At 43.6% G+C, this 14,411-nt stretch overlaps 1 protein-coding gene across 4 annotated transcripts in view; it reads left to right on the top strand.

Moving 5' to 3' along the window:
• GckIII (Germinal centre kinase III) overlaps nucleotides 1-13,529 on the top strand; it is a 77,575-nt gene extending 64,046 nt beyond the window's left edge. For all 4 annotated transcript variants that reach the window (XM_018031625.2, XM_018031624.2, XM_018031623.2 and 1 more), the window contains 9 exons: nucleotides 894-1,118; nucleotides 7,848-8,013; nucleotides 8,180-8,337; nucleotides 9,005-9,190; nucleotides 9,384-9,529; nucleotides 9,602-9,884; nucleotides 10,100-10,474; nucleotides 10,656-10,882; nucleotides 11,018-13,529. In XM_018031625.2, coding sequence (XP_017887114.1) covers nucleotides 894-1,118; nucleotides 7,848-8,013; nucleotides 8,180-8,337; nucleotides 9,005-9,190; nucleotides 9,384-9,529; nucleotides 9,602-9,884; nucleotides 10,100-10,474; nucleotides 10,656-10,882; nucleotides 11,018-11,027 — 1,776 coding nt within the window. In that variant the 3' untranslated portion in view covers nucleotides 11,028-13,529. The remainder of the gene's footprint in view (nucleotides 1-893; nucleotides 1,119-7,847; nucleotides 8,014-8,179; nucleotides 8,338-9,004; nucleotides 9,191-9,383; nucleotides 9,530-9,601; nucleotides 9,885-10,099; nucleotides 10,475-10,655; nucleotides 10,883-11,017) is intronic.
• The last annotated feature ends 882 nt before the right edge of the window (nucleotides 13,530-14,411 follow it).

Genomic DNA, 14,411 nt, shown 5'->3' with positions numbered 1-14,411 from the left:
TGACTGTATAGCCAGCCAATACATCCCTAAAAACCGCGATATTGAAATGCGAGCTTAGCATAATATATAATGATGAAAGCAGGATTGATTAAATAAATTTCGCTGCTCTAACATGTATAGTTGCCATAATCGCCAGGTAAATCGTCATGTTCTATGAAACGTGGAATCGAGAGAAATGTTACTTAATTATTCGTCACGCTACTGGGATTCACACATTTCTCTCATCTATCCACTATGACGTCACGTGTCATCGGTTAGAAAGGACCCAAGGAGAACTGCATTTCTCACGGACGTAACCGCATTCTTTGCCTTTCGAAGGACGACGCGCGAACGAAGAAAGTCCCACGTGGATCTTCTTCGTAAATCCTCGAGTGTCATTGACGCTCGGCGTTCACTTCATTCCGCGAATCAAATTTTCTTACACTTTAGTCAGGATTTGAACGCTTCGTAGCGTGAAAGAACGCGAGGAATCGCATCGGCGATCTGCCCGAGCGCGTTTCGCTCTTTGCTTTTACAGAGTTACTGTGATGTAACAGGCGTGATGCAAACGTACGAAAACTCACGTCAAAGCAACGGCGGTATATGCTTACTGCCGTCGATTTCGTTCAAATCGCTAAAAGTTTCATCGCCCCGTCTTGCACGGCTCACGGGTGGTTTGCCAAAACACGCGAAGCGGCGGTTTCGAAATTTGTTAAAACTACCGTAATCGCGGAGCGTCGACCTCCGCCGAAGTCTGCTAAAACTTTCACTATTGCAGTGGCCCGGTCTCTCCGGAATTTGTCAGAAAGCCGTGCTGCGAAAAACTTTCTCGAACTGTTCGCCCTTGCGGGTGAAACTCGCGGGAAATGTAACAGAATTCGCGGCTAACGAGGATGACTTTGTTTCTGTTGCAGAAGGTGGACCCCGAGCTGATATTCACGAAACAAGAACGAATTGGGAAGGGTAGTTTCGGAGAAGTGTTCAAAGGTATCGACAATAGGACCCAGCAGGTGGTTGCCATCAAGATCATCGATCTCGAGGAGGCGGAAGATGAGATCGAGGATATACAGCAAGAGATTATGGTGCTGTCACAGTGCGACAGCCCGTATGTCACTAAATATTACGGGTCTTATCTCAAGGTAATCTCGAACGTTTAATTCTTTCACAGTTTTATATACGGGCGTGCGAAATTTCGCGTGTTACAACACAGCTTCCGTCTATTAAAAAAAATAATCACTCCAAGGTTCAGTACGTATTTGGTTCGAGTATATGAGAAAACTAAAAATTGTATCTCGGTGTTCTCTCTAATTTCATTTGCGGTATGAAACAGTCGATACCGTTTAATTTCACTTCGCGCACAGGCAAGTGCGGTTTGATTCGACACGTGTGCCTCGTAATTGAAAAACAGGGTGAGCCATGGCGGTTTTATGCAGGTACCTCGGTTAATCGCAGTCCGTCGATGCGTGCTCACCGTGGAACAAATTACCGTGGTCGGGTGTAAAAAGTTGTAGCCGAGTGAATTGCCGGTTGAACGAAAAATCCGCCGCGCGAGCCACGCCTTTCTGTTGCCCCGTTCCAACCCGATGGATGTTCACAATATTTTCGGAGGTGTAGCGCGAAACCCCTTTTTCGGTCCGCTATTACGGACACTCCACCAATACGCCCCCATCATTTTTCATACGCGAAGAATGGGAAGGGCTTGACGGTCGGTTAACCATCGCTTCCGGCTGGACAGTGTCGCGTACACGCTTCCGCTTCCTGCAAACGATTCGCCGTGCTCACTCGAAAGAGCCGTAGTATAAAATTGTGTCCAGACAGTTCGAACGTTACGCTCCACCATTTCGTTCCGTATTTCAATTCCAGCTACCCAATTTTTATAGAGAAGAGTAATATCTCGTCGAAGCTGAACAAACCGTTCAATTGATTTGAAATTGTTTAAAAAATACAAATCGCGCGTGCATAATTTTGTACAATTGAAAATCGGCATAAGTGTAGTAGTTTGAACGCTTCATAAGCTCCCAAATAGCATAGGCTAAATAATGCAATGAAAGCATCGGACTTAAACGACGCGTCGTGTCTCCGGCAGCGTCGAAAGCGTGCCGGGAACTTGCAGAATGCAACTTGCCACGGTTCACCAAACTCGCCTGGTGAGTGGTAACCTGTGTAGACACTCTTCCAAGCGTGACCCAACTACATAGTTACCTACCTCTCGTCTATTTCTTCTCTACATTAGATAACTGATACTGAAACATCCGTATCTGAACCACGCTGAGTCTTGATAACATCGCGAACAATCGGATGGTAACTAATGATTGCTAATGATCGTTTCGCGCGGTCATTAAGGAGAGCCCTCAGCGGAGTTTAATATTGGGCATCGCTTCATTTCATAGGTAATCATCTTAATTTTCCGCTTCCTGAGCTCGGAAGCGAAGAGTTCCCATCCCGTCCTGTCTCTGTAATCTGTTCGCTCGTTCTCCGAGTTCCCTGCGGGAAATCGGCGCACTTGTTTCTACCCTTGTCTTGAATTAACGTTTCTCCTGCTCTACCTCGCCGCTATCATACAGGATAATGAACGTTTTGATTCACTCCGCACTGTTATGAGGCGGGTGGATTTAACGCGTCGGTGCGTCGTCCTAATGGACCGAAATTATTACGTATATCCTTACGCAATGCATAGGATAATTTACGGAATTTACATAAATTAATATAGGAGGTAAAAGTAGCTGCATTATTTTGGTATAATGTAAATGGGAACAATTATATTGGACATAGAATATTTCGTCGTTTGCTAATCGCGAGGAGAGCGAACAAAGCCGGAAGGATTCCGTAGGATTGGTCGGTGTTAGTAGAAGATTACGGCCTTACGTCAGGCGCGAAGTATGTATGTCTTCCATATTGATTTTTCAGGAATCGCTTCGTGCCACGGTAATAACGGCATTAAATCGATCCTCGGCCGCGTGTTGCGTACGATTATATCCCACGGCACGCGGCTATTGTGCCGCCATTAATCATAGCTGCGCGCACAAAAGGATCCTCGGTCCTCCGCAATCTCATTCTCGATGGGTAGTGTATGCCTATTCTTCATCGACGAAATGAAAAAGGACGCGACGAGAGCGAACAAAAGCATCGGCCCTCTTCCGGAGATTTCCTCACGCTCGCCTACGAGATTCCATTTTCCATCGCGTCTCCCGCCTCCCCCTTTTCTGCTCGTTCGCACCCAAGCATCCTTCTCTTTGCTTTCTTCAATAGGCGAACAATGCGCAAAATCGATGACACATCCATGATAATTGTCGCTCCAAAAGGTGCTGCGTGGTGTCTACGTTTAATATTTAAAAATTAATTAAAAATGCTTAGTATTGTTTTTAATTTAATTCTTCACCGTTTTATCTGTGCCTGGCTAACAGTTCGTCGTTTCAAGTAAGACTGTAGCTCGCGAGTATCGATTCTAATCCTCTTCATCAGTTTAATGGACTAAGGGGTTAATTCAGGTAGCACTACGTGGGCGAGACGAGTCGAAGAAAGGCAGCAGGCTAAATGAAAGCCAGCATATTTTTTTTCATGAACACGTATCCCTAAGCTTTTACCCCGTTGCGTTACCGAGCCATGACGCGTACCGTCTGGTTTCGAAATCGCAAACGAGAGTAGTCTGGGTTTCAACAGTTTTCTCTCGATCAGACGAGGAAAGCTCGCAGACATATTTCGATTCGGGTTGGCAGGTCGAGGCGAGCAATAACAGTCATCGCGCTTCGGCGACGACACTCCTTACTGTTTCTCAATCCGGATGCGCTGGGAATGATGAGGGGCGTCTTCGTCGTGACGGTATCGCTGCCTTCGCATAGTTTTCCCTCCGCCTCACCGTCTCTTTTTAGACTCGAATTATTCCCGCTATTGTCATCTTTTCGAGATGTCGCGTTATTTAATACCTACGTTCCTCCTCCTCGAACAATTACAAAACTAGTCGATTGAATATTTTAAACGTAGAAAATACTCGCAATCTCGATCGATGAATGTAATTAACTCGTTGAACTTTCGTATTTTCTCTTAAGATTAATTAATATCTTTCCACCCCCGGAAGTTTACTTTTTTCTCTCGGTTGAAGGAGAACTCTGGTAGCGATTCGGGTGCGATTCGAATATCGGTACAGCATCTAGGCGTCGAGAATCCTGCAGCATTCCCCATTGGCGTCTTACTTCCCTATTATGCTCGGTTCATTGTTTCGCGAACAAAAGACGATCCTCCCGCGACGCGTACTTGTGCCGTGCTCAGACTGGAACGAGCATCTCAGATTTTATGAATGAATAAATCTAATTGGACGTTTATTACGCGATCGCTCGGCTTCGGACGCTAAACGATTGACCTGTTAACTAAATTGCGATCAGCTCGTCCTTGTACTTTTTAATTATCGATTAGTTCGTCCATCTGTTTATTCAACAGGAATACCTGTATCGTTCGACTTCTACTCTCTTCCATGATTTTCAGTTCTCCCTGTCTTGATCTGCGAGATATTCAATAAAATGAGTCGTATGTGGGTTAAGCAGATCCCCGGGCGTAGATAGCGAGCCGGTAGCTTCCTTTCAAAGGTGCAAGTGCAAAATTAATACAGACAGAAGTAATAACCGTGAATCACTCTGCGCGCGAAAAAGGATCCGAACGTAACCCGAAAAAAAGATGTTCGTGTTAAAGACGACGACGACTTTATGTAACCGTATTACGACTCCTCGCTGCTATTATTAGCCGACCAATTTTCTAATGGCTCCAATCTCCACGATTTGACGACCATCCAAGAACACGCCACGTTACCGCGCTACCTCACAGCGACGATGAATTTCTTTTTTCTCTCTCTTATATCGTAACAACCGCCCCTCTTTGCGTCTTCTTCGTTTCATAGCAATTATGTCTAATTGACAGTCCGCTGAAATCGTCCGCTTTCACTCTCGTTCTAGCAGCGCGCCAGCCGATGTCGACAGACTTCCACTGTTAATTCGACGTTTCTTTCTTCCTCCTCTGCTTATCCTTTTGTATGTATCCTTTATGCAAAAACTCCCCCGTATCTCGCTGCATCCTGGTACCCGATTAGCGTTGCTCAACACGACGCGACGCGACGTCACGACTTCGGCCTGAAGAAACCTGCGCTGGAGAATTTACAGTAACGGGACTGCTAAAATGGGGTCGATTGTTTCTAATGATCGAATTCTGTGTTCTGTATAGAAAAAAACTTCTTCGTCGTTATTTACCGGCAATTAATTGCACATTTTCCAAATCCAGTCAGTGAACAGTCAAATGAAAAGAGTGGGACGGAGGCAGTTAGAACAAGCATGCGAGACTCGAAAATCGCGCGAGCGAAGATTAATTCTGTCGCATCGTTCATCACTGCCACCGGCACGCTTGCCGTTTTGCGAAACGCAGGAACAAAAGGACACGCGCGATAGAGAGAAGCAAAATCGGCCATTAATCACGCGTTCGTCCGGCATGTTCCTCTTGCTTTGCTTTTGCCTCTATCTGCCCGTTCACCGATGGCGACAGACTGGAAATCGCGCAATGCATATTTGCACGACCCGTGCGTCTTGTTGCGTTTCATTTCAAACATCGTTCACCGGCGGTGGTTGTTTTTCTTGACATCGAAACGCGCTTGATCGTTCCCAGGATTAGAGAATCGACGTATCAATTGATTCGACGTTTATTTTAGATCCGTGTCACCTGATGGACATTTCTATTGTCACACGGATTTGGCATGGATATTCGCGTATCACGAGAAACTAAACGGCGGGCGAATTCATCGTTTATCAGACATGTCGCTTATTTTTATACCTGCCGCTTTTCAGCTCCTCCTCAAGAATGTTTCTGAATGCGACGTGGCACACTCGTGACGCCGCTTGTTTTTTATTCCCAGGGAACATTCATCAAACAGAAAAGCATTTTTCCCCTCTTCTTCCTCTTTCTTTCTTTTTTTTGTTTTTGTTTTCTCATTCAGTAATCATCTCTCCCTCTGAGATAAAAGAATCGTGAGGAAGAATTATGCAAAGGGATAGCGGCACGGCGCGTCGTGGAGGACGAAAAGACGCTACGGGCAACTATAGAATTTTGCTTGAACCACTCGCCCCTAGATTATCGGGTCTCTTTTTCTTACTGTCCATGTGAAATAAAATCGGAATGCTTGCCTTGATTGATGATCGCAACGTTGTTGAATAAGCAAGGAAGGATTCAAGAACGCGGTGGCACGGACAGGTCGACGAGTCTTACAATTTTCTTTGGATAGTAGTTTGCATTTTTATCATGACCGAGAGTAATTATTAATCTTCACTCCGTGTTCATTAATTAAGAGCAACTTGGTCTACGAAACACGAAAGGAAGATGACATTCTTCCTTGTGGGAGGAATAATGAAGAGAATGGGAAAAGAAAGAACGGAGGAAGATAATTGAAGAGCGGCAGTTTTTCCTATTTTCATCCCTATGGCGAGACACTCGTGAACCCGAAGCGAGGAATCCTTCGACGTGAAAAAGAACAAGAATGAGAGCCTGCCGCTAGCAAAGCAAAATGCAAGTGAAAGCATCGTAACGCCTCGCGTTTACTTCACCGCCCGACCACCTCTTTCCATCCCTTTTCGGTTCTCGAAGTGAACGCACGAGGCGGAAGGAGGAAGAAGTGTCTACCGGATAGGGGGGAATGATTTAGCAACCCCTCGTTTTGCGTCTGCAGAAGTGGCCTGGTTGAAAACCGGGTTGAACGAACCCTCGCGAGCCTTGGCCACCTACGTCGACACGTGGATCTACATGAGAATAAACGCAGTCGGGCTGCATTGCGCCTTCTCTGACCGTAGGACGATGATAAATGGTACCATTTTATGGGCAAAGATACGCGTACACTACGGAGGTTCGGCTATGAATGTAGAACCACTAGCCGAACCCCGAGCTCGGCTACGTGAAAATTATACCCCATAAAGTGCCAAGTGCTGTCAACCTCGACGTCCGCCGTGATGGCTGGAACATGATCGAGAGATCTTCAGGAGTACTCCCAAGAAGATGTTCTCGCTTCTTCTCGTTTTCTTCTCTCTCGCGCTTGATTTACAGTCTCGATACTTCTCGTTGATGCCTGGCTACGATTCTAATGGATTTCCCTTGCAAATTTCTCTCTGCTATTATACCGTCGCGGCATAACGATCGCTTACGATTTTTTAGCTCCCGATGCTTTGTCACGATCAGGGCTTGAGCACGGACCTTAACATCGGTGATTCCGTTGAACCTTTGATTTGTTTCTACAACGATGTTAACTCATCTCGAATAACATTCCCTTTTCTATCGTTGCCGTGCTCGAAGGCGATCAAACCGGGGCTATATATATTAAATAGTTCAGAGTCATCATCCCGACCTCATCGCGATCCTACCTGCTTAATGATTCCTTCACAACCGGATGACCAAAGAGCGCGAATCCTTGTGCGAGCCACTGGTTAATCCGTCGATTATGAGGACGCGATTATCGAATACCGATGAATCAACCTTGCGCAGGTGCATGAGCCCGAGAATGCAGTGATTGAACATTGACGTCGAATATAATTATCGACAAAGAAGCCGGCTTTATCGATGCCGCGTGTTAAAACGACAAAAATTACCGTTACTAATAAAGACGCATCGTTTTACAAATTGCATACGCTTATATTTTTTAATTCCTGCTATGATAATTCAGTTAATTTACATGGATTTCCTCTTTCATTAAAAATTTTGCGGGATATCTCTTATATTACCGTCTTTCATATTGAGATTCGAGATGAAAGATTGGCTGACAATCTCGAGACACGGACACAGATAAAGTTCCGAGACTCAAAGCACAGTACAGTGGGTTTCGTACAGCGTGGATCTTCCTCTGTTTGCAGGGAACGAAACTATGGATTATTATGGAGTACTTGGGTGGCGGCTCGGCCCTGGACTTGATGAAGGCCGGTAGCTTCGAGGAAATGCACATCGCAGTGATATTGCGTGAGGTGCTCAAAGGGCTGGATTATCTTCACAGTGAACGGAAACTTCATCGCGATATTAAAGGTACATTTACCAACCGACAACCAAAAAGAGAAAATACAGAAGGAAATTAATTCGCTTTTAGCGTTCCGTTAACGGGAGAGAAAACCGCTTTGTCACGTGGCACCGAGAGAACGACAAATATTTTGTCTCCTTTACACTAAACTTGTCTTTATTGTTTGTTTCAAAGCGGCGAACGTTCTGCTCAGCGAAATGGGTGACGTTAAATTAGCCGACTTTGGTGTCGCCGGACAGTTGACCAACACGACCAGCAAACGGAACACTTTCGTCGGTACACCATTCTGGATGGCACCCGAAGTCATCAAGCAAGCTTCCTACGATTCCAAGGTAATTCGCGAAACACGAACAGGATATGGACAACGTCCCCTTAGTTCTCGGTAGATTTTTCATTTTCGCTGTGTCTCGTACTCGAGGGCATCGCACGCGGGTTACAGTCCGGTCACGTACCTTGGGAGATTTAATTTTATTACCTACCTCTGAGTTTCCGTCCCTAGATTCAACATGGTTACGTTGTTTACCTCTTTGCGGTCTTTCCTGGAAACTTTAATCTCCCTTCTCTTTAACCGTACACTCTCCTTGCTGTACAGGAGAAACTGTACACCGCGTCGGAGGGTCAGATGTTTTTCTGAATAACAAGCATAAATTCGCTTCACTAGAGAATAATTAATCACGCTAATAGGAATAGATTAATGCGAGCGTAGGGTTAACTTTGATAATCTCCCCTCTGTTCAACGGTATACGCTGTGTATACAAGAAACCACACGCTCCAAGAATGCAAATATATTTTTCAACAACATACACTATTTCGCTAAAATTAATCGTGCTAATAAAACCGGATTAATGTGAGCACAAAGTTTATTTAGAGAGTCTAGGACCGACAGTATACTGCAACTCTCCGCGAGGAGTTCCTGGAAAGCGCGGAGAACGGTCGCGTCGTGATTAGCGTGCGATTATCACCTCGCGCGTCGTAAAGCAGAGAACGCTTGTTCCGTAGGCTGACATTTGGTCGCTGGGCATTACGGCGATCGAATTGGCTAAGGGAGAGCCGCCAAACAGTGAGCTGCATCCCATGAGGGTCCTGTTTCTCATACCGAAGAACAATCCACCCCAACTAACCGGAAATTACACGAAGCAGTTCAAGGAATTCGTCGAAGCCTGTCTCAACAAGGACCCCGAAAACGTGAGTTGATTCCCATCTAACGACACGACGAACCTGCATTTCAGCTCGGAAAATATCTGTGCACGCATCACTTTATTAATTTTCGCCCTACAAGCATGTACTTCGTAAAGAATCTTCGTCAATCCGAAGTTCTCAATAGTCTTATTAGTGTTGTAATACCTCGTAATTTTTGTTTCTTTTTTCGCATTCTCAGAGGCCAACAGCGAAAGAGCTGTTAAAGTTCCAGTTCATCAGGAAAGCGAAGAAGAACTCGTACTTGATCGATCTCATAGACCGATACAAAAAGTGGAAGTCACAGCGCAGCGAGGAATCCGAAACAGAGAGTGAAAATTCGGACTCGTAAGTATGAGAGTGTCTCGTAAGTATGAATAGAATTGAAAGGTAACTCAATAGTACGTTGATCGGTTCTAGGGAGGAATCTAAGCAGGATAGCGACATGGACGAGCCGTGGATAATGACCGTGAAGGGTCCGCACGGGGTAAAGGGTTCTGTGGTACCGATGCTACCGCTCGATGAGCAACCGACCTCGTTGACTATCACACACACGCCGAACCATAGATCCACGAATCACAATCAACAGGCGAAGCCTCATGCGAACGGTGCCTCGAGATCTCCGCCGAAGGATTCCACGCTGAATCACTTGAGAAGTGAGTCGAGAGACTCGGTACGCGATGGTCAAGCTAAGCATACACCGGTGAGTGTTCAGTCTTTTATAAAATCATTCATTTCACTACTCGTCCGCATGGTTTCTGTGTAATAAAGAATTCAATACAAGGATGAAGGACGAAGTTTATGTTTCTCTCAAGGGATTCTCCGGTCGGGCGACCGACGCAATTTTACGAATCGGTGTCTTTTATGACCGATTTATTTTCATGGTCATCATAACTGGAATTTAATTATGATTTCTAGTCCCGACCACACGAGGCCGCGCCACCGCCGCCCGTGGATACACGAGAAAAGCGAGAGGACCGAGATTACCGGGACTTCAATCGAGATTCCTCATTAAGGGAGTTGAAGGAAATGCGCGATAGTAGGGAAAGCAGAGATGGACGAGACCGAGAAGGACGGGAAAGGGAAAGAGAGAGAGAAAGGGACAGAGACAGGGACAGAGAACGAGTGTTCACCGCGAAGGTGAAGATGAATAGTAGTAAACCGGAAGTACCTGTCGTGCCTATGGTGGATCATAGGCCGGGTGAAGAGAAACAGCGACCAAGGAGTTCGCAGGAACTGAAGCATCCGTGGAGCGCGGCTCTTTCCAGTGTCCTTTTACCTTTACTTTCCGAGGTAAATAATTTTCTCCTAGAAATGCATCGCACAGAATAACCGATCGAATATGTTCTGAAAATATCGATGATTTATGAGTACTTTAAAATGACTTAATTAGTTACGTTCTGAGTTGGCAACAGATCGCTGACAGCCAAAGAAGCAAAAATTTATTGCTTATACCACTCCTATTGTCTCGCAGCTTCAACGGAAACATCAATATTCGGCAAGAGACAATAATGGCGAGGGCGGAAGCGGCATCGGTAAGAACAGTGGAGCGATAGAAGAGCTACGTAACGCTTTCGAAACAGCGGAGCGTACTTCACCGGGAATGACCGAAGCCCTTATTAGGGAAATCCTCAAGTCCTTACTTCCTACTAATCACTCAGAGGGTCGTTTGTCTATGTTGTTGGAAAAAGTGATCCTGAGGTAATCATTCTGAAGATTGTATGCTTTTGCATGAAATACTTTTTTGGTAGTTTACTTCTTCCAGTGCTTTATTTAGTACGTCATTAACTGTTATTAGCCGCGTTTATCAAAGTATAATGTATGAATTTCTTTTAGGGATACGTAGGGACGCGAGAGAGCGAGGGTTCGCAAGAGATTGTGGTCCGAAAACATCCTGACGTTGTAACGATTCGTTATTTCTCGTTTATCAGAGTTATTAATCTGTGTGATGCTGGTACGTTGTTGAAAATTGCCGGATCCGAAAGTGAGAGAAAAGTAGAAGGAAGATCGCCGCTGCAACGGCCCGAATATTTTCTTTCCCTTCAATGCGCAAGAATTAGACTCGACACAAGAAAGCGTGTCATACTTTTATCTAATTATCCCGTAACCTTGCTAATTCAATGCGAACATAGATAGAGAGATGCGATATTATAGCGATGTTTTGCCGCGTGAAATTCATTCATTTTAAGAGCGATAATATCTTTTTTTATGTTCAAAGAAAAAATTAGAAATTTACCTATCACAGTAAAAAAAAAGGAAGGAAATTATACCATCCAATCACCCTCGCGCAAGGATGACAGTTACCGTTAACTTTTAAAAAGATATTAGTCCCCTGTCGTTGAGAAAAGTTAGTATTTGGAAAAATTAAGTAAAAAAACGAGCAAGAAAAATGTAGGAGATAGTTGAAAGATATTTTTGCAAATCATGCAACCAGCCGTTCAGGATTGTACGTTCTTTGTGTTCGGTACCGATGCAACCTCAAAGAGCGTATGACATAGCGTAGGTACATCCGTGGTCCGATGGATGGTGAAGGGGTATTCGTTGAAAGGGATCTTGCCTCAATGTAGATACGTCCGGAACATGCACTATCAATTATCAATTATCAATTTTATTTGAATAACGTTCCAAATCACAGTTTCGTTCAGACGAATCATCGAATTGTACGAGGATCGTGATTTCCAGCAGATAATAATTAAAAAATATTTATTTTAACCGGATAATTATGTTGAAAAAGAAAAAAAGACAAGAAAAACAGAAGAAGAATCCGCATTATTAGAAAGAAGCAGAGCTCCCCTTTAAATGAACGCCTTCCCGTTGCTTCCCGCATTAGTGCACGTTTCGGATTCAGGGAATTAACAATTGAAAGAAGGGACAGAGTGCCTCCATGCCAGAGGCTTTTGTAAATATGTATGTAGCACGATAAGATAGTCTTATTGTTCTAATGATCGACGTCTCTGCCAGTCGGTTGCGCAGCTCTGTAACGCAGTTCCGTTTTACCTCCAATATACTTTTATTATCATTTTCCGTGATCAACTAACAAAGCGGAGAAAAAAGAGTGGGAGGTCAAGAATGAAATCATGTGTTTGTGATTTTAATACGTTTAAAGGATTCAGAAGGAACATGAAATGTAGCGTAATGTATTTATCGAGTACTTCGCACGAGTGATAACGCGGAATATTCGACCGTGATCGCACACGAAAACGTGCATTCTTTTTTTCGAGCTAGAGTTCTTCCACTAGTTTCGCCCAAATAGATTTATTCGTCGAGACGTTCTACTGATGGAATCTGAGCTGTGATAACTCCCGCGAGACGTCGGCACTTAATCCACGTTGTTTGTAAACTAATGTATTTTATAAAGTATATTATATATACATAGAGAGAGAGAGAGAAAAAGAAAAAGAAGTAGAAAGACACGAAGATATTCCTCGTGACAATTATTGGATAAACAGAGAAATTTTAATTAAATCGCCGAGGGTCGTCATCGTGTCACGCAGGATGGTCGCGAAGAAGCAAGGATATATTGCGACCACACTTTATCCTTTCTGTTCTGGGATATTGGTGTGCCATCCTGTACTATGTGGAAGATTAAAATGAAGAAAACGTAAGAGGGTGATAGAGTGTGAGAAAAGGGAGAGTGAATGAAGAAGAGCAAGAAGATGCGCGTATGTGTGAGAAAAAGTGCGTAAGGAATAAGAGGTGATTTGATGAAAAAAAGAAAGGAAAGTGTTTAACGCTGTACGAGGGTGGAACTAGCGTAAAGTTGTAACGAAAATATAGTATTAATTGCCAGAAAGGAGTGCAGAAAAAAGAGAGGCGTCATAGAGAGACCTAACTATGGTAAGCCCGCAATACAATATTTACGTAGTTGCGTTTTAATTCCATTCAGCGAGGTGATCGATGGGAGAGAGCCGTGAACTCCTGCTATTATTATTATTATAATATTGTCAACGACGAATGAGATAATTGTTAGAACTGAACACCTCTGATCTCCACTCTACCGCATCCCTTTTGTTCTCTCTTTTACGATTTGTCCCCTGTCGCCCATAACATATTTAATTTTTCTTTTTCTTTTCGTTCCTTTTTTCTGAACCAGAAGACGGAAGAGGAGGAGATAACAGAAAAAATAAGTAGAAGGATTTTATTGTTTCTTAGTTGAATTACATTAGTTGATATCACTACACACTACTGTTAATAATTATGGATTTATTCGTCTTTATTGTTGATTCACCGTTGGGTCAGGTTTTCTTTTCGATGACTTTTAACGACGGTCGCTACCCCAGTCATCCTCATAAAGCTGCCATAAACGCTTACCGGCTACGCTCTAATAAAGAAATCAGAAAACTCGAAAGGTTTCAACGAATTATCTTCCCGTTTCTCTTCTTCCGAATCCTTATTTACAACAAACGAACTTAATCCTATGAAAAGAGAGTCCACGCTATAATTCGTGAAACGTTTAATTCTACAGAGTGCTGTCCCTGAACTATAATCTATTCCTCCTAGGTGTTCGTGTTTTTTCACTCGCGTATCGAACGTATGGCTGTGTAAGCAATATGTTTAATCGCCGGGGATCTGAGGCGTAGCGGTCGATGTTACATTTTTAATTAATCATCGATCATAACGAAATAAATTTTCGAAGGGTGATCCACTGTGAATAATTATTACTAGCTCATGATCAGTACGATCATTATCTCTTTACATTCATTTAAGGGCTTCTATTTCCGTTTCATTTCGACAGCAATAAATTTAGATAGCGCGCTTCTAGTTGTACTAATAGTATTTTTAATCGAATGAATTCTTTAGACACTAATTACTAAATTATTAAAATCGTATATAAAGAACATTAACGTTACTACGAAAAAGTCTCTCTTTGTGCGCGTACTTCCGTTTGAAGCATACAGAAAGTAAACCGATTTTCTCATAGAACCTCATTCTGTTTCTGAGGTGTATTTTTTTACGTGTATTTCTACATAGCCATACGTAGTGTTGTAAAAAGGAAAAAACTTGTCTCATTTTTCGTCGAACGCTTGGAATCGATCAAAGCTTTCTTTCCTTGCAAATCTTTTAACAGGTCATCGTAAGGACGCTGTGATTTAATTTTCTTCTGTTTGAAAAGACCGTTCGTTGCTTTCGGTTACACACGATGATACAGAGTGAGAATTTGAGAAACAAGGACCGTTTCTCTTAGCGATCTCGTGATCAAACGCTGAAGAGCATCCATAAAAAGACCGCA

The sequence above is a fragment of the Ceratina calcarata genome, unplaced genomic scaffold (genome assembly GCF_001652005.2).
Source record: "Ceratina calcarata isolate Rehan_Ccalc_2016 unplaced genomic scaffold, ASM165200v1 scaffold554.2, whole genome shotgun sequence".
NCBI lineage: Eukaryota > Metazoa > Arthropoda > Insecta > Hymenoptera > Apidae > Ceratina > Ceratina calcarata.
The sequence above is the reverse complement of the archived record's forward strand: the minus strand, read 5'-3'. Positions and strand labels throughout refer to the sequence as shown.